The 20,641-nt window shown below is 42.5% G+C and overlaps 1 protein-coding gene across 1 annotated transcript in view; it reads right to left on the minus strand.

The window, feature by feature from the left end:
• Positions 1 to 20,641, minus strand: part of LOC105712940 (O-acyltransferase like protein-like) — a 79,823-nt gene that overhangs the window by 47,078 nt on the left and 12,104 nt on the right. The window contains exons 2-3 of the mRNA XM_064378960.1: positions 6,198 to 6,337; positions 4,236 to 4,314 (exon numbers count right to left, since the gene is read on the minus strand). Coding sequence (XP_064235030.1) covers positions 4,236 to 4,314; positions 6,198 to 6,337 — 219 coding nt within the window. The remainder of the gene's footprint in view (positions 1 to 4,235; positions 4,315 to 6,197; positions 6,338 to 20,641) is intronic.

The following is a 20,641-nucleotide window of genomic DNA, read 5'->3' on the forward strand; positions in this document are numbered from 1 at the left end:
TTATTGGAAACCTCTGATGAATCTGTTTTCCAGCAGCTTCTCACCCCACCCCACCCTGACCTCTTCACTCTTTAGACAGGTCAGCTCAAGCCCTGTCTAAATTCCTCACTCTTCCTCTGCCATGCTGGGCTCTGCTCCTCCGACTTGTACGCCCAGCCCCAGCACTTGATGTGAGAGTGGACATTTCTTTCCCAGCAGTGTTTCCTAATAGCTCAGGCGTACACGCTTTTCTTCCTAACTAAAATGTACCTTTTTTTTTTCTTTTTGAAACGGAGTTTCGCTCTTGTTACCCAGGCTGGAGTGCAATGGCGCGATCTCGGCTCTCACCGCAACCTCCGCCTCCTGGGTTCAGGCAATTCTTCTGCCTCAGCCTCCTGAGTAGCTGGGATTACAGGCACACGCCACCATGCCCAGCTAATTTTTTGTATTTTTAGTAGAGACGGGGTTTCACCATGTTGACCAGGATGGTCTCGATCTCTTGACCTCTTGATCCACCCGCCTCAGCCTCCCAAAGTGTTGGGATTACAGGCGTGAGCCACCGCGCCCGGCCCTAAATTGTGCGTTTTTTGAAAGGAGTAACTCCTAATCATTTTGATCTCCCCAGCACATACAGGTGATGTCTCATACAAAGACCAGAGAGAAAATTGCTCAATAAATATTTCCTGAATTGAGAACACAAAATGGTATTCTGTAAAATGTTTTGGATTCCTTTTGAATTCTTAGCCAGAAAGGCAATTCTGTGGGTAATTCAAGGACTTACTATTAAAAGAGTTCCATTTTCCCCACTGGTGCTCGGGAAATCTGTAAGAGAGAGTTGGAGGAGAAAAATCTTCCCCTGTGGTTCTAGCACCATTGTTCTGCTATGTGGGGCTAGTGATCTAGTGATTCTTTTTTTTTTTTTTTTTTTTTTTTTTTTTTTTTTTTGAGACGGAGTTTCACTCTTGATACCCAGGCTGGAGCGCAATGGCGCGATCTCGGCTCACCGCAATCTCCGCCTCCTGGGTTCAGGCAATTCTCCTGCCTCAGCCTCCTGAGTAGCTGGGATTACAGGCACGCGCCACCGTGCCCAGCTAATTTTTTGTATTAGTAGAGACGGGGTTTCACCATGTTGACCAGGATGGTCTCGATCTCTTGACCTCGTGATCCACCCGCCTCGGCCTCCCAAGGGGCTAGTGATTCTTATAGGCAAAGCAAGGTGAAATTAGCCTCATAGACCATAGGAACGAACATAGTTTAAAGCTCGTTGTAAAGGACTGTTCAATGTTGATTCTAAGCAGCTCAGAACTCCTTGCCTTTGGCCACTGCAAACTGGGACAGTGTGATCATCATAAAATGTTATAAAGTCTCCAGCGAGACAGACTTAGAGTGAGTCCCCAAGAATGGAAATATGCAGCCCTCGGTGTTTAAAGGAGAACTCTTAATAATGTATAGTCTGGATAAAATCAGACACAACTCAGTGTTAAACAGACCTTTAAAACAAACCCCAGGCTGGGTGCAGTGGCTCACACCTGTAATCCCAGCACTTTGGGAGGTTGAGGCAGAAGGATTGCTTGACTCCAGGAGTTTGAGACCAGCCTGGTCAACATAAGGAGACCCCCATCTCTTCAAAACATTTAAAAATGGTGGTGCATGCCTGATCTCAGCTATTTGAGAGGCTAAGATGGAAGGATTGCCTGGACCCAGGAGATCGAAGCTGTAATAAGCCATGATTGCACCACCGCACTCCAGCCTGGGCGACAGAGCAAGACCCTGTCTCAAAAGAAAAACAAAAGCAAAAACAAAAACACCCAAGTCCCTTCTTTTTCAGCTCTTGTGTGGTCCCTGTGACCAGACAGATCAGCTCTGCCTCACAATTAAACTTCAGCAGGATTATCAAACATTTGTCAAGCATGGTCTAAGAGCAAGGCTCTGAGCTAAGGGGCTGTGAGTCCCCATCAGCCCAACTCCCTGTCGTGTTAAAGGAAACTCAGATAAACTAGCCAGACTAGGAAGTAGGTATTAGGTGGTCTTTTGGGTTGAACTGTGTCCCCCAAAAAGGTTCAAGTCCTAAGCCCCAATACCTGCAAATGTGACCTTATTTGGAAATAGAGCCTTTGTAGAGGTAATCAACTTTAAGATGAGGTTACGGTGGGCCCTAAATCCAATATGACTGGTGTCCTTACAAGAGGGAAGTTTGGACACACAGGGAAGAATTCCACATGTGGGCGGAGGTAGAGGTTGGAATTATGCAGCTACAAGCCAAGGAGTGCCAGGAAGGGCCGTCAACCACCAGGTGCGCGGAGAGGGGCAAGGAACCAGCTCCCACTCAGAGCCTCCAAAAGGAACCAACCTCATCAATGCCGTGACTTAGGATGTTTAGCCTCAAGAACTGAGAGAATGAATGTCTGTCGTTCTAAGCCACCCAGTTTGTGGTCACTTGTTACAGCAACACTAGGAAAGGACTATTAGTGACACCAAAATCCCTCTCTGGATTTTTAGAAAAATATCCCATAAATTGGGTTTCGGAATCACCACATCCAAGTTTGATCCAGGCTCCCAGCATTCTGGTGTTACATATTTTTATTCTTAGGAACTCACGTGAAGTCTGTTGGGTGAAATTTTATAACATTCCGTGACAACAACTGTGCAGTGTTTTGCCCTAGCCTTTGGCCAAAAGCAGTTTTGTCCTGCCCTTCCAGGATCTTGCTCTCCCTCTGCAGAACTGGGGCATGTTCTCTTGGCCTATCTAAGACCAGCCCTCCCTGCTCTCCTCCTCTGGGTGAGTGCAGTCCGTGCAAACAGCTTCCACCTGGTACTGCTGAGCTGGTTGTCTCACATCTGTAGAGGAATATTGGCAACTCCATCAAAAAGCTTTAAGGAATAGCTGACAAATCCTTTCCAGATGGGGACCTTTTACCCTGGGCAAAGACCTCCAATTTCTATCTGCTGCCTCTGTGCCAGAGCTGGAAAAATGCCTGGGCAGCAAAGACTAAATTCCCCTAATCCATCCACCCATGTCAGCTCAGCTCACAACAACCAGACCATTTTCTTTTTCTGATTCCTCAAAGAGAATCTCCATCTTGTTTCTCTTTGAATGCTACTTTTTCAAAAAATCTTTTTATCAATGGCATTTATCTCTAATATTTTATTTTATTCTAATGTCAACTCTGGCTAGAAAGCTTAGCATTAGTCTGAAAAATTAGGCTAATTGACGAATCTCTTAAATAATAAGGACTATTAACTAAGTGGACTTACAGAGTCACTCACTTGAAATGCTAATTTAATAATAACTACACATTTATCTTTGTTTCTAGGATATTTATGGCTTATCCAACAAGAATTGAAATTTGAATTTGATTTGTAACAATTTATTGCTTTTTTAAACAGCACATGAAATATCTGGCTAGATAGATACCCAAAGCGATAGGAATCGTCACACGTGCAGAGGACCGTTTAAGGGTTTGCCAAGCAGCTGCAATATCAAGACTTTAAAGGAGAACTCTTAATAATGTATAACTTTATTATGTGTTAGTTCTTCTCCGGATGACCAGAATAAATATAAAAGACACTAGTGGCAAAAATCTAAGCTTAAAACTCTTGCTTTGAAAACTCTGAAAGACAGAGGAAGTGAAGTCGGCTTCTGTGGAGACTAAAGTGTATTCCTTCTGCATAGCTAAGGGAGAAGTGATTAGAAGGCCATAGAGAGAGCCAGGCAGAGCCACCCTTCACTGTACAGAGGAAGAGATTGAACTTGGGGAGATTAAGTGATTGGCCAGGATCATACGTCTGGGAGGTGACAACCAGAACCAAATGCTGGGCTCTTAACACTAATCCGTTACAACACGTTGACTGCACACAGGCCTCGTCAGAATGGCCTCTGGATATGGCAGGTGGCAGATTGCCACACATGGCCAGGCCTCAGAACACTCATAACAGGGAAACCAGACACCACCCACCTCCTTTCTTCAGCCTAACCAAGCAGCTGTGGGCGAGGAAAGATGGTTTAACTTTATATTTTGTGTTAAAGATTCAGCTCTATCTCTTCCTTATTGTCTTCCTCCCTACCTACTCCATTACTATTCCACCATCTTCACCCCTGAACTCCTCCAACCTCCATAATGCTCAGTTTATTGGATTGAGCACAATGAAAGGTTGGTTCAATCCTGAAGGAATTACCTTTCTTGGTTCTAAGGACCTGGGGTTTTTCCAACATTAAGCTGACATGATAGTTTCACTGGACACTCTTTTGTACCTACCCAGCTGAGACATCAGAGTCACATCCTCTTCAGCACAAGAATCAGGGACACACACGCCCACACTGTAGTCAGCCCCATCCTGGGAAACACAACGCCACACGTTCTTTCATTTTAGCATCCACAGCACATATGCATGATCATCCCAAGTAAGTTTGCTGCTAAATAATCAGACTGGGAGTGGTGAGAGAAGGATGTTGAAAGAAAAGTGGCCGGGCACAGTGGCTCATGCCTGTAATCCCAGCACTTTGGGAGGCCGAGGCGGGTGGATCACGAGGTGAAGAGATCAAGACCATCCTGGCCAACACAGTAAAACCCCATCTCTACTAAAAATACAAAAATTAGCTGGACGTGGTGGTACACACCATAGTCCCAGCTACTTGGGAGGCTGAGGCAGGAGAATTGCTCAAACCCAGGAGGCAGAGGTGCAGTGAGGCAAGATCACACCACTGCACTCCAGCCTGGTGACAGAGCAAGACTCCATCTCAAAAAAGAAGAAGAAGAAGAAGAAAAGTGTTCTAACTTCTTAAAAGATGACTTGTCCATTGCTGAGTGGTTCAAGTGAACTTCCAGAGCATCAGATGCACACATATATTGTTTTAATGCCCCAAGGCTTAGTGTAGTTGATTCTTTAAAAAGCAACCACTAGTTTTGGATAACCTGCCCCCGTGCCTCTCTCTTCAATATTAGAAGTCATTAAGAGTTGCGTCTCCTGTAATTTTCAATACAATTTCCAAGTTGCCATTTCTCAGTGGCAGGACACATTGTATCAAATAAAGATTTTATTAACACATCAAGCCAATAACTAGAATGCCTGTTCCAATAAAGAAAACATCAAATTATAAATAAAAATTTCTGGGGTGATTCTTCTGAACACATAATTTAGAGGATTGTGTAGGCCCGACCTTTTGCTCCAATATCAAAACCATTAATCTGCTTTGAAAATGACATTTGTATGCACTGATTAATCCCGCAAGCAATCATTATCCCAACCCTTAGCAGGACAAATGGAGCTAGGCGATCATCTCCCTGTCTCCACGGCGCACCATTCTAAGATCATTTTATAGCATTAATATCAGAGAGCTTAGATTTCTTCTTGTTACTTTACACAATAGTTATTAGCCAACTCGTAATCTAATTTTATTTGAGTACTATGTGATACACATAAAGTTTACCTTTGTGTTTAATAACAGGCTATACTGTACCTAGTTTTTTGTTTGTTTTTTTTTTACTGAGCAATAAAATGATTAACATGCTTTGAAGATAGCCCTGCAAACTTGGTCAATTGATTTAATAATGTTTTCATAAAAGTCATGGCCCGTCTGCTAGGATAACCCCAAATTCATGTTTAGAGCTCTGTTTCTGGGAAAAGGGTTAAGGGTAATGGAAAGTCCACACTGTCTCTGGTATTCTAAAAGCTGTTGATGAGTCAGGAGTGCATTTTAAGCTCCTTGACTTGATCCACCTTGTACCAAGCAATGATGTGGTTCCCTGACAGCAAAGATACAGAGTGGGGATTTGGTCTGGGAAAATGATAAGACCCCTCAAAACCTGAAGTAGAGGAGAGTCCCTATTGGACCCCAGCAGAGAAGAGCAGAAGAGAGCTACCAAGCAAACTCAAAATAGCTCTCAAAAAGAGAGCTATAGCATTTGAAGCCATAGAAGCTGCTGGCCAGGGTTTGACCTTGGGTTCCCCATGAAAGTTGTCCAGAGGTCTTGCCCCATACAATGTGGTAGGAGGAATATCTCAAGACCTATGTGGTTTGTGAGCAAGAGTCTCTTTCAGTGTCCCACACTCAAGATGCTAAGCAGGTTTCTGCCAAGTATTTAAAATTGAGTTTTTATGTTTTGCAAAACATCATTTTTTTTTTAATTAAGAAAAGGAATCAATGGAGTTGTAATTTGTTCTGTATCATGACATTCACTTGTCCTTGAAGAGCAAGCATGCAAGTCCCCGGCACTCACCTGCAGTATATGAAGCTTGCAGTACTGCCCTCGGAAGTTCCCCTTGGGAGCACGGGTGGAAAGACACTCACTGTATGATCCCAGTCTGTCCACGTTTCCATTAAGAATGTTGCTCCCAAGCTTCCCCAGAGAGTCATACACTGAATTGCAAAGCAAGAGAAGTTTACAAAATTAGCTTTCTGGAGTCACTTTTAAATAATTGATAGGTACTCAGCTCTGCCTTCTGAATCTTTCAAACATGTATGACTGAAAAAAGAAGAGAAATAGATCTAGTCAGATACTACTCTTTGAGCCCATGTTTTGCATTCATAGCCCCTTTCATCATGCTGGGAGAACAATGATGTGAATTTTCATGCTATTATGTTGTCTGCTAACAGTCGCTGGAAAAGATGAAGAGTTTGATTTCTTTTAAAAAATAAATGCTTTCTGGGGAGTGAAAAGCATAACTAAAATTTGGTAGCTTTTATTTCTCCTCCACATAAACACAAGAGAAAATACTCATATTTTTTAAAAATTTCATCCAGTTTTGTGGGACCTTACTTTAGAGAGAGTTAATTTTTTTCTTTTTTCATTTAACCTTAGGAGCAGAAGACTGGAGTGATGAACTCCACAGTTGATGGTATTTTCAGCCCTGGTCCTGTGAAGTTTTTTTTTGTTTGCTTACGCTTATTTATGCCCTTTATTTCTTCATTTAAAAATGTTGTTTCCTTTCATCTTTCTTCATCTCTTCCTTTTCCTTTCTGAAATTCCCCTCACTTGATATGTGTGTGCTATGTATCCTCTCATTTGTAGGTGTTCTTGTTTTGTGTATGTGTATTTGCCATATGTATGAATGGTTTTGTGCTTCCACTCTCCTTCTGTTTCTATGTATGTCACACAATGCTACATTTTTACAATTTGATGTATATCTAGTCCAGGGCCACTAACTTCTGTATAATAATCCATCACCACCTTTGACTTAACTATTCCCCAAATGATAGATGGATAGATGACTCCAACCCACAGAAACACACGGTGATAACTTTTCATGCATATCCCTTTATAGAACAATGAGAAGATGGAGGTCAGATTCTACCTGTGCGTGGAATTGCTGAATGATAAGGCACAGAAGTACTCAGTCTGTGATAATCCAGGCAGATTGCTCGCTAGAGAGACTCCTTCAAACTATATTTCCCAGAGATGCTGGCTCTTTTTTTTTTTTGTACTGTTTAGCTTTTTAATTTTTGGCAGTTAATGGATACAAAATGATATGTAATTACTGGTTTAATTTTCATGTATCTAATTACAAAGGAGCCAGGGTATTTTTATTGATTAGTCAGCCATTTAAGTGTTCTCTTCTGAACCTGTGTGTGTCCTTTGCCCACTTTTTATAGATTTTTTTTTCTTTTTGATTTGCCAGAGCTGCTTACTATTCTATACATTGATTCTGAGTCATTGAAAGTATCTACTCTCAGGCAGTTATCTGTCAGTTGACTTTTCCATGGTGTCTTTCATTGAACAGAAACCCATACTTTTGGTATCATGAAATCCACCAATATTTTGCTTATCAGTTATGCTTTTGGTGTTTTCCTAAGAAATTCTTCCCCATTCATAGGTCACAAAAGGATTTTCTAATATTACCTCCTACTGTCTTTATAGTTCTACTTTATTTAGGTCTTTAATCCATCTGAGTCATGGTGCATTCTTTTTCCCCCTCCAAAAGGTGGGCCAGTTATCCCAAAACCACCTCTAAATAGTTTTCCTGGCTGGGCACAGTGGCTCACGTCTGTGATCCCAGCACTTTGGGAGGCTGAGGCAGGTGGATCACGAGGTCAGGAGTTCGAGAACAGCCTGGCCAACATGGTGAAACCCCATCTCTACTAAAGATACAAAAAATTAGCTGAGCATGGTGGCGCATGCCTGTAATCCCAGCTACTTGGGAGGCTGAGGCAGGAGAATCACTTGAACCCAGGAGACAGAGGTTGCAGTGAGATCACACCACTGCACTCCAGCCTGGGGGACAGGGGGAGACGACTCTGTCCCCTCGCAAAAAAATAGTTTTCCCTTTCATCATGGATTTGTGGAGCAACTTTCTTCTTATATCCAGTTCTCATATATACATAGATCTGCCTCTGAACTCTCTGGTTTACTTTGTTTATTTGAGATGACACTGACTACAGAGCGTGCAGGGCCAACGCAGAATAACAATGCAGGGCCGCTTGTTTAAACATGGTTAAGAATTTGAAGATGATGACAGCAAATCACACTTCAGCCAAGCATGAGGCTCTTTTAAGAGTAGGTCCCTGTGTGACTGCAGGAGCTGCATGCCACGGAGCCAGCCCTGATTCTAGCACTGGAACCATATGGTTTTTATTATCATGGATTTGTAGTATATCAGGTATTCTGCTTTTAGTCTTTTTTTTTGAAAGTGGAGCTTCTTAGTTGTAGACCATCATGTACACAAATTTCAGAAAAAGTTAGTAAACTTCAGTTTACTACCTAAAAGATAGTAACTACTTACTAAAAGTTTTAGTTTACTAACTAAAAGTTTAATTGACTAACTAAAACTTAGTTTACTAACTAAAAGTTAAAAGTTAGTAAACTTGAGTTTCTCAAAACATCCAACTAGACTATTGACTTAAAATTGCTTTGAATTTACACATTAATGTTGGGGGAGAATTGACATTATTTTTATACAAAGCCATCATTGGAAATCATGCTATTTATGCAAATCTCTTTGTATCCTTATAATTTTACTTTTTTTTCCCCTTGGTAAACTTAAAACAGATGGCATAAAACAACTCCTAAATAGAATAGAGTTGGCCATTTTCCTTTTATTTCATTTTCAATTTACATTTTCTAATTGATTGTTGCTGGTATGGAAACATGCTATGGATTTTTATAATTTGTTCTGGTATTTGGTGAATTTGCTGAACTTTCTTATTAGTTCTGCAGTTTTATTTCCCTCTCTAATCCTTATACCACTTCTTTTTTCCTCTTGTAGTTTTGGAATTAAAGTTATAATCAAATTTACAAAGTGAGTTGGGGAACTTTCACACTTTTTTGCTTTCACGAACAGTGTAATGATTATTGGTTGCCAGGGTTAGTGACATTGAGAGAAGTGGGTTGTATATGGCTGTAAAGGGAAAGCACAAAGGAGAACTTCCTAGTGATGAAATTGTTCTGAATCTTGGTTGGAGTGTGGCTTACGTAAATCTACACACGCCATAATGACATAGAACTATATGCATAGATTATTTCAACGTCAATTTCCTTTTAAAAAATATTGTGCTATAGGTCAGGCGAGGTGGCTCACGCCCATAATTCAAACACTCTGGGAAGCCAAGACAGGAAGATCACTCAAGTTCAGGACTTCAAGACCAGCTGGGACAACATGGTGAAATCCTGTCTCTACAATGCAAAAAAAGAAAAAAAAAAAAAATTGCCAAGTATGGTGGTATATGCCTATAGTCCCAGATACTCAGGAGGCTGAAGTTGGATTGTTTGAGCCTAGGAGGCAGAGGTTGCAGTGAGCTGAGATCATACTATAATTATGTTTGACACAATTGGTGGAAACTGGATGAAAGACACGTGAAACCCTTCTTTGTTTTCATAGATTTTGTTTTTGTCTATTTGGCACTCACTCATTCATCACTCAATTGTACTAACTACATTTTCTTATTTTCTATATTTGTCAAGCTCTGCTATCTGTGGCCTCACCGACAGAAGGGACTGACCCTCCCATGGCTACCCAATTCTTAGAAGCAGCAAAGGCTCATGCAAACGAATCAGTCCAGAGCCCATGACCCCAACTGTCGCCTTTATCAAACTCTCACACACCAAGTCGACGTTCCTCTGCCCTAAAGCACCCCAGGGCCAGGTGCCATACAACCTGAGATCACCCATGTTACCCAAAGCCCACCACATTATTCAAACCAGCCAGTCCTGCTCTGTTCACCCTGCTCTGCCTGGTTTCCCTGCAGAAACCCCAACAAAGGCAGTGACCTATATGCTTCCACAGGTGGCTCTGCGTGGCATGGTGGGCCCCTCCTTCCAGGAAGTGCAAGTAATAAAAATAATCTTCCAATGGTATAGACCTTTCAGTGGAGATGCTAAGTCACTTCCATAAATTAAAATCCCATGAGTACAACTACTACATCTCTGAACTATTCTTGCAACTTTCTGTGAATCTATAATTATTTAAAATAAAAATGTTTAAAAAAGAAAAGTGAGATAGGCAACTTTCACATTTCTGAAGTTTTCTAGAACAACTGGGATTATATATTGTAAGAAGTTGGGTAGAATGGACCTGTGTAACCGCCATAGTCTGTTATTCCATGAGAAGGAAGGTCTTAATTTCAATTTTTTTTAAACCCTTAATAGTCTTCCATTTTTCTATTTCCTTTTGAATCATTCAAAAAACTTTTAAGTTACTCATATTCATTTTGTTTTGCTTTCCAGATATTCATTTCCTCTTTTTGATTCTTTGTTGTATCTATATTTACTCCTTTTTCATTCTGCAGTTTTTATGTGTATCTTTTCTCACTTGTCCTTCACTATTGCTTGAGGACTCTAACAATCAGCTTTTGGTTTTGCTAATCTTGGTATTCTTTATGGGTTTGTTTCTTTTCTGTCTCATTGATTTCTGACGTTTTTTTTTTTTTTTTTTTTTGAGACGGAGTTTTGCTCTGTCGCCCAGGCTGGCACCATCTTGGCTCACTGTTGGCAACCTCCACCTCCTGGGTTCAAGCCATTCTCCTGCCTCAGCCTCCTGAGTAGCTGGGATTACAGGCTCCCACCACCATGCCCAGCTAATTTTTGTATTTTTAGCAGAGATAGGGTTTCACCATGTTGATCAGGCTGGTCTGATCTTATTTTTATGATGTCCTTATTGTTTCTTTGAGATTGATCTGTTTGTCTTTTTTAAATTTATTCAGTTAAGTGCTTAGCTCATGTTTTCAACCTTTCTTGTGTCTTTTGTAACATGTATTGAGAGCTAGGAATTTCCCTCTAAGTACTGCTATATCTGCACCTAAATTTTGACTTCTAGTGTCTTCAGTATCGTTCACCTCTAAGTGTGTGTGGGTGTACACACAACTTTCCAGTACACTTTCTTTTTTTTTTACAAAGAGTTAGCTGTATTATAGTGAACCCCAAGTTTCTCTTCAAAGAATCAGTATGTCAGTATGTTTAGCTCTCTTATTCTTTAATTCTCTATTTTAAAGTTTAACTTCCTTGTGATTCCAGTAAACAACTTTCTAATCAGTAGTTCACATCTGTTCCCTCTCCCCCATCCTGACTCATCCCGGTCATCTGATCACCCCTGGCTACCTGCTCTGACACGCCCGTAACCATCATTCCCACCGAAACATCCACCCTGCCACTCCAGCTCGGGAACTCTGCTCTTTTTAAAATAGCCAATCAGGATTAGTCTAGCTTGTGTGGTCTAACCCTAGCCAATAAGAGTCGACACAGCAGTAGGGACAACCCCGTCAGGCATAAGTACCACTTCCCCGCAAGCGTGTGGCAGCCATCATTGCTCCGCCAGTGCACCCCACACCCTTCTAAACTCCCTTGCTGAGAGGATGTATTTTCAAGTGCTCTTTCTTTTGTGGCATCGAAATTTTACTTTAAGAGCTGGCGATGTAATATTTAGTTTCCATACATAGAAGGCGTCTCTTTTAGCTTTTCTTCTGTCATTTTGAAGCCAGATGTCAATCTGATTGTCATTCTCTCCAGAAGTTTTTAGAATTTCCTCATTGCTTTTAATGTTCTTAATTTTAGCTCTACTGACATGTACTCAAAAAACAAATAAATTTTCTTTATTGTTTTAGTGTACTGTAAACCTTTCAATCTGATATGTTTAATCTTCCTTTAATTCCAGAGAAAGTGTTGTCATTGTGTATTCAAATATTCCCTTCCTTCCATTTGCTTTGTTACGTTTCTCCTTTTGGTTTCTATTATCCAACTGTTGGCACTTGTAGCCTCAATATCCTTTGGTTTTTCTTTTACCTTTGCATCTCTTTATCCTTTCCTGCACTGTTTGGAGAGATCTTCAAACTGTTCCTCCAGCTCACTAATTTTTCTTGGCCTCCATCCATCTTACTATCTAGCCCATCTAGTGTGTTCGTTTTAACTGTTCCTCTTGACTTTTTATGATTGTTTTTTCATGCTTCATATCAGTCATATTCTTCCTTATCTCTGATTATATTTATTGTGCTTCTTTTAATTCCTTGATGACTCACCTGTTCCAATCATTCAACTTCACATAGTACACATGTGTATTCAATCCAATGTCCGTCTTTCATGTGTCTGTTCCTCAGGATTGGGGTGTTTTGGCTTGTGCAGTCTTACACTGTTTGTTTGGTGAAGTGCAAAGTATAAGCATGCATAAGAACGTGTGACAGCCCAACCCCCAGAGTGCGTGCTGCCTTGGAAACTTAGAGAGCGTAAAGAAGAAAGCACGACGCTCAGAGCAGAAAACCCTGGCACAGGGAATCAGTGGCAATCCCAGCCCTACCAAGCAACTCCCTCAGTCTGGAATTTTCCCTCAAATTATTTGAAAGAAGCAGCACTGAGAAGACATAATCTCCTGCAACTGTGTTCCCCCAGCTTCTTAGGGAAGAGGGCAGAGGATGAATGAGTGAATGCCCAGGAATATTGGTCTGCCCCTAACACCTGGGAGGCGGGAGAAGGGCCAGGAGGGTGGGCTCAGAGCCCCGTCCGGCCGTGAATGCTTCAGACAGAGGCTACCCTGGCTGCTGCTGTGGATTTCCTTCTCAGGGCAATGGTGTCCTGTGGTTTTCATACGCTGGTATGCATCAGTGTCGCTGGGCACTTGGTAAAACATAGATTGCTGGGCCCCACTGCCAGAGTGTCTGACTCAGTAGGTCTAACGTGCACCTGAGCTTGTGTTTTATCAAATTCTCATGTGATAAGGATGCTGCTGATTAGGAACCACTTTGAGAACCACTGTGTAGGCAGTGACACTTGCACATACATGCAAATGCACACACAGAGACACACACAGACACAGACACACACACACAGACACACACACACACACACACACACTAGGTGACAGCCAGCCTTCGGGACCCTAGAGGCTTCTCACAGTTTTGACAACAGCTTTTTTGTTTTGTTTTGTTGTTGGGGGGAGTCTCACTCTGTCACCCAGGCTGGAGCACAGTGGCACGATCTCGGCTCACTGCAACCTCTGCCTCTGGATTCAAGCAACTCTCAAGTCTCAGCTTCTCGAGTAGCTAGGACTAAAGGCATGCAACACCATATCTGGCTAATTTTTGTATTTCTAGTAGAAACATGATTTCAACATGTTGGCCAAGCTGGTCTTGAACTCCTAACATCACGTGATCCACCTGCCTCAACCTCCCAAAGTGCTAGGATTACAGGTGTGAACCACTGAGCCCAGTCTGACATCCTGACATCAGTTTCTTAATAAGTGCTTCTCTATTCTTTCTTTCTTTCAATTTTTTTTTTTTAGATAGGGTCTCATTCTGTTACCCAGGCTGGAGTGCAGTGGTGTGATCAGGGATCACTGCAGCCTCAACCTCCCAGCCTTAAGTGATCCTCCCATCTCAGCCTCCTGAGTAGCTGAGACTCTAGGTGTGCACCACCACACCTAGCTGCTTTTCGTATGTTTAGTAGAGACTAGGTTTCTGGGATTACAAGTGTGAGCCACCATGCCCAGCCCTCTCTTCTTTCTTTAATGTCTCCAGGATTGTTTTGGTAAAGACAAGTCTTTCTGGAAAGAGAGAGCAGCTCTTGCTAAGTCATCATTTTATCAGCAACTTCATTCTTGTGAGACCCAGTTTGTCTTTTTTTTTTTTTTTTTTTTTTGAGACAAAGTTTTATTCTTCTTCCCCAGGCTGGAGTACAATGGCGCGATCTCGGCTCACTGCAATATCTGCCTCCCGGGTTCAAGTGATTCTCCTGCCTCAGCCTCCTGATTAGCTGGGATTACAGGCGCCTGCTACCACACCCGGCTAATTTTTGTATTTTTAGCAGAGATGGGGTTTCACCATGTTGGCCAGGCTGACCTTGAACTCCTGACCTCAGGTGATCTGCCCACCTCAGATCACAGCCGGCGGGGGCGGGGTAGGGGTCACGGCAGCAGTGAGCCATGATCGCACCACTGCACTCAAGCCTGAGAGAGAGAGTGAGACTCCATCTCAAAAAAAAAAAAAAAAAGAAATATGTTATTTAGGAAACTTCCTGCCCCTAACTTGAAAACAGTACTTACTGAGTTCACTGAGTTAATCGGCTTTTAACGGGAGCCCTCGCCTCTTCTGCGGCAGGTTCCACTGTGTCAGGCCACTTGGACTCACCCAGTGGGTGCTGGTTCTCAGTGACCTCTTTCCCATAGGTTTTCATTATTCCAGGTTTTTGCTGGAATGAGAATTACTGATCCTCCCATTTTCCTTCCAATGACTGTGAGTCTCCTTGTCTCTGACCATACTCAGAACCTTAGAGCTGGCATCCAACTTGGCCATTTATAGCCATCAGTGATCTTCTAGGCTGAGCTGAATCACAAGATTGACCATGTCCCTCCCCTCCTTTAACCTCTTCAAGACGCTATGAATGTAGTTAAAAGGTAAGGCGAGAACACAGTCACCATATTTATAACTTAGATTAAGAATTGCATTCAGAACATACAAAGAACTCTTACAAAGCAAACATTCTTTTTCTGAGGCAGAGTCTTGCTTTGTTGCCCAGGCTGGAGTGCAGTGGCCTGATCTCAGCTCACTGCAACCTGTTTCCCAGGTTCAAGCAATTCTCCTGCCTCAGCCTCCCAAGTTGCTGGGATTACAGGTGTGCACCACCACATCCAGCTAATTTTATATTTTTAGCAGAGGAGGTTTCACCACGTTGGCCAGGCTGGTCTCAAACTCCTGACTGTGATCTGCCCACCTTGGCATCCCAAAGTGCTGGGATTATAGGCATGAGCCACCACACCTGGCACAAAGCAAACATTTTTTAAAAGTCACAGAAACTGATTTAAAATCCACAAAAGATGTGAACAGGAAACTCTTGGAAAAGGAAATCCAGCTGACTAACAAATATAAGAAAGCTGTTCAGCCTCACCAGTGAACAACAATTAGATACAACTCTTTTCTTTCTTCTTTTCTTTTTTTTTTTCACTCGGCAAGGCTAGTTTACTTCCTGCAAGGAAGGGTGCAGTCTTGCCATGAGAGCACCCCTGAACAAAGGAGACAGGGACATTTATAGCTTTCATAACCTGATGCAATCGCCCTACTGCTGTGTCCAGTTTCCACTGGCCAGAACGGGACCTCACATTCTATGTTTGACCCGATTGGCTAAAAACTTGGAAATGTCCTGTATAGATAAGGGGAAACAAGATGAGGAAGAAGACAAGAAATGAGAGGAAGCTAGTCAGGAGAAGGTCAGGAGGGTTTCCAAATAAGAAATGGCATGCACCAGGGTTTGGAGCTTGCCCAGTTCTGTTCTGACATGCTGGAGCGAGTCACTCTTTTGTACTTATTTTATTGGTTAGAATTTTAAAGATTAATACAATTAAGTGTTGGTGAGTGTCATGGTTTGAATGTCTCCCCCAAAATTCACATGTTGGAAACTGAATCCCCAGTGGACCAGTATTGGAAGCTGACGCCCAATAAAAGCTCATCAGGCCTAACAAGAGACCTAATAATGGATTAGTGTCATTATTGCAGGACTGGGTCACTTGCGTAGAATGTGGGTTATTATAAAAGCAAGCCTGGTCCCTTATGCTTTCTCTCTTGTTTACCCTTCCACCTACCACTGTGGGACAACACAGCACGAAGTCCCTTACCAGACGCCAACACCATGCTCTTACACTTCCCAGCCTCCAGAACTGTGAGAAAATAAATCTCTTTTCTTTATAAATTACCCAGTCTGTGATATTCTGTTATAGCAGCAGAAAATGAACTAAAACAATAAGAATATGAAGAAATGTTTTTTTTTTGTTTTTTTGTTTTTTTGTTTTTTTTTGATAGAAACGAGATTTTACTGGGTAGCTCAGGCTGGCCTTGAACTCCTGAGCTCAAGCAATCCACCTGTCTCAGCCTCCCAAAGTGCTGGGATTACAGGCATGAGCCACAACACATTGCCTGAAGACATTTTTTTGATCTCCTGGAAGCCATTTTCTCTCCTTAGTGAGCAACTAGATTTTCTTTTAGAGAATTACCACTCCCCAACTGTGTACAATCTTGACCAAAAAATCAAGGTGCTCTGTCCTCTGTTATAGAAGCCAAAGGGGTCCCTGGAAGCCACGGCCAGCCTCACTCCCCATCACTGTGACACAAGGTCAACCCTCTGGCAGGACTTTAGTGGAGTGAGACAGGGCCCAAAGCCAAGCTTGGGCCCCACCCATCCATCAGGAAGCAGGTCGCTGGCCTGTCTCTCCCTCCTCTGAGCTGCCCTATACTCTGCCAATAGCTTTCCTTTATGTTGAAGTTTGCCAGAGTCAGTGTCTGGGGTTTAACCAAAAACTCCTTTCTAACTGCTAGGTACTATTACCCAGCAGGTCAATGTCTCAGAATCTGCCCCAGGGATACACACATGAGCACACACTGCAAGATGCTTGTGGCAGTAATGCTTGTAATGGCCAAAAATCGGGCACAGAGTATGAGGCTGAACCATTTGAAAATGCCATTTTGTAGAATAAAACAGTTTAACGTTGGCAATTCCAAATAGTTCAACCTCTCTCAGAAAATTATTAAATGAGCTACGGGGGTTTTCATCGTTCATATTTTATTATGCTATGCAAAAACTAAAAAGAGATATATATTTGCTGCTGTGGAAATACTCCAAGACATATTATTATGTAGGGGAAAAGGCAAGTTTAAGGAATACCTATGCCAGGCACAGTGGCTCACGCCTGTAATCCCAGCACTTTGGAAGGCCGAGGCAAGCAGATCACAAGGTCAGGAGATCGAGATCATCCTGGCTAAAATGGTGAAACTCCTCTCTACTAAAAATACCAAAAAAAAAATTAGCCGAGTGTGGTGGCACGCACCTGTAGTCCCAGCTACCCAGGAGGCTGAGGCAGGGGAATCACTTAACCCGGGAGGCCGAGGTTGCAGTGAGCCGAGATCATGCCACTGCACTCCAGCCTAGGTGACAGAATGAGACTCTGTCACAAAAAAAAGAAATACATAAATACATATATATATAGACACACACATATACAATATAAACATATTCTATATATATATATTCACACTCTCTCTATATCTCTCTCTATATATATAGAAAGAGTGAATATATATATATATATATAGAGAGAGAGAGAGAGAGAGAGAGAAATACCCTGTCTTTTTTTTTTTTTTTTTTTTTTTGAGACAGAGTTTCGCTCTTGTTACCCAAGCTGGAGTGCAATGGCATGATCTCAGCTCACCGCAACCTCCACCTCCTGGGTTCAGGCAATTCTCCTGCCTCAGCCTCCTGAGTAGCTGGGATTACAGGCATGCGCCACCGTGCCCAGTTAATTTTTTGTATTTTTAGTAGAGACGGGGTTTCACCATGTTGCCAAGATGGTCTCGATCTCTTGACCTCGTGATCCACCTGCCTCAACCTCCCAAAGTGCTGGGATTACAGGTGTGAGCCACCACGCCCAGCCCCGAAACACCCTGTCTTAAATACACACACACACACACACACACACACACACACACTCTCAGAGAGTCTGGGTGACAGAGTAATACCTTGTCTTAAATATATATATATATAATTATATATTTTATTATGAGTATGTGTGTGTATATGTATGTGAATATATGTATGTGTGTGTGTGTGTGTGTGTGTGTGTGTGTGTATATATATATATATATTTTAAGACAGGGTATTACTCCATCACCTAGGCTGGAGTGCAGTGGTACAATCTCAGCTTACTACAGCCTTGACCTCCCAGGCTCAAGAAATCCTTCCACCTCAGCCTCCTGAGTAGCTAGGACTACAGGCATACACCACTACACCCAGCTAATTTTGTTTATTTTTTGTATAGACAGGGTCTCACTGTGTTGCCCAGGCTGGTCTCGAACTCCTGGACTCGATATATACGTATTTTTTCTCAGTTATGTTAACTTGATTTAATAGGCTGTCAGTCTCAAAAATCTTCATCAGATCTTCGCAAAACTTTTGGCCTTTGAGCTTGAACCTGAAGCGTCTCTCCATTTCTAATATGATTTTCCTGTTGTAGTGCATTCTGAAGTTCTTCTGAAGAAAACTGAACCCAATCCAAATCTCGGTCAAAACCAGCCTCCTTGTCAAAAGGTGCAATACACTTTCTCATATGACCAAACTGTGGAAAGTGTTCTCTCAGCTGACTCAATGCCACGGTGCAAGGCATTTTTCCCACAAAAGCAATTGGCTGACTGGTATTTCTATACAGCGCCACAGCGCCACTCACTGCTAAGGCCACCATCTTTAATAAATATATTTTTTAAGCTTATAAAACAAAATTATATCTCTCTAGTACATACCAAAAAGAGCAAGGAGAAATTTCTAGAAAAAATTTACACCTCATTGATAACACTTACCATCTAGGAATTTGAATGAGATGATAAAAAGGCCTTGAGCTTTCCCTGCATTATTTAGATTCCTTTACAGTGTGAACAAATTCATGTATTATTTATGTAATAAACTGTAAAAAATTTTTAATAAATATACTTTTTTTTTTTGAGACAGAGTTTCGCTCTTGTTGCCCACTCTGGAGTGCAATGGCGTGATCTCAGCTCGCTGCAACCTTCGCCTCCCGGGTTCAAGCGATTCTCCTGCCTCAGCCTCCTGAATAGCTGGGATTACAGGCACCTGCCACCATGCCCGGCTAATGTTAGTCTCAAACTCCCAACCTCAGGTGATCTGCCCGCCTTGGCCTCCCAAAATGCTGGGATTACAGGCGTGAGCCACCAAGCCCGGCCACTTCTTAAATTCTTAATGGCATCCCATCATCTAGAGTAGGGGTTGGCAAACTATAACCCTGCCTGTCTTTTAAGAGAAGTTTATTTTTAGTATGGCCATGCTCATGCATTTACATATCGTCTGATCTGCTTTCCCACAAAATGGCAGGGTTGCGTAGTTGCAAGAGAGACCCTATCGCTGACAAAGCTGAAAATACTTTCAGGTCCTTTAGAGAAAAACTTTGCAGACCTCTTAGCTAGGGCTGTGGTTCTCAGCTCTGGTGAGCATTCGAATCACCTGAGACATTAAAAAAAAAAAAAAAAAAATTCACACCCAGGCTCCACCCCCACAAAGAATGACTTAATTGGTCAGGGCTGAGGTTTCAGCTGTCATTGTTTTTCAAAATGTCCCAGGTGATTGTAATAATGTGCAGCCAGGCTTGCCTGCTCTGACTTTTAGGATTAATTCCAGACTCCTGAGTATGGTTTAAAAGACCCTTCGTGACCTGGCTTCCCCCTCTGGTCTCATCCTCCCAACCCACGCTTATTTCCTCTGCCTCGAGATGCAGAACACACCAGGCGACGCTGTCTCTAAGGATGGAATGTCCCTCCTTGCCATCTGCCCGGCAAATGTTGAGTCACCCTTTAAGTCTAGGCCGAAGGATGTTCTTCCCTAAGAAGCACTCCAGACGCTGGCTTACATATCGCACTAACAGGTATGTCACCATTGTGTACCTGTCTGTCTCCCCCATGGTGAGGGGAGGGAGGAAGCGCTGTGTCTTCATTCATGTATCTCTCAGAGCAGGAGCTCAAGGAGCATTTGCTGAATCAGATTAAACTTTAAAAAAATGTAAGTTCAAACGCCCAAAATCCAGCTCCACAGAGACATTCTGAAGTCCTCCTTGCATCAGAAAAACAAAACAGTAACAAAACACTGGATGCATTTGCTGTAACAGACTAAACTTTTTTTTTTCTTTGAGACAGAATCTTGCTGTCACCCAGGCTGGAGTGCAGTGGCACAATCTCTGCTCACTGCAGCCCCCGCCTCCTGGGTTCAAGCGATTCTCATGCCTCAGCCTCCCAAGTAGCTGGGATTACAGACATGCACCACCATGCCCCGTTAATTTTTGTATTTTCAGTAGAGACGAGGTTTCACCGTGTTGGCCAGGCTGGCCTCAAACCCCTGACCTCAAGTGATCCACCTGCCTTGGCCTCTCAAAGTGCTGGTATTACAGGCATGAGCCACCACACCCGGCCTGTAACAGAATAAATGATTTTCAAATTCCCTTCTCTATCACGGAGTTTCCCCAACTCTGTAGCCTAAAATGTAAGGGTCTGGAACCGTAAGCCTTGAAGGAGGCGAAAGAGATGTTAAAATTGAGCCTGTCCCTCCTTAGATAAATCCTGAAGGGCACATGAAGAATATCCCATTCTTCATTTGAGAAGATGAGATTCTAGTTTTCTTGCCAGTTGGTATTTGCTTTATAAACTGATTCCGTTTGTGGTTGTCTGGCTGAACTCATATTGTGTGCTATGCAAATTTTCAAACTG

This window comes from Aotus nancymaae, unplaced genomic scaffold (assembly GCF_030222135.1).
Source record: "Aotus nancymaae isolate 86718 unplaced genomic scaffold, 86718_ANA_hifiasm-v0.15.2.pri h1tg000020l, whole genome shotgun sequence".
NCBI lineage: Eukaryota > Metazoa > Chordata > Mammalia > Primates > Aotidae > Aotus > Aotus nancymaae.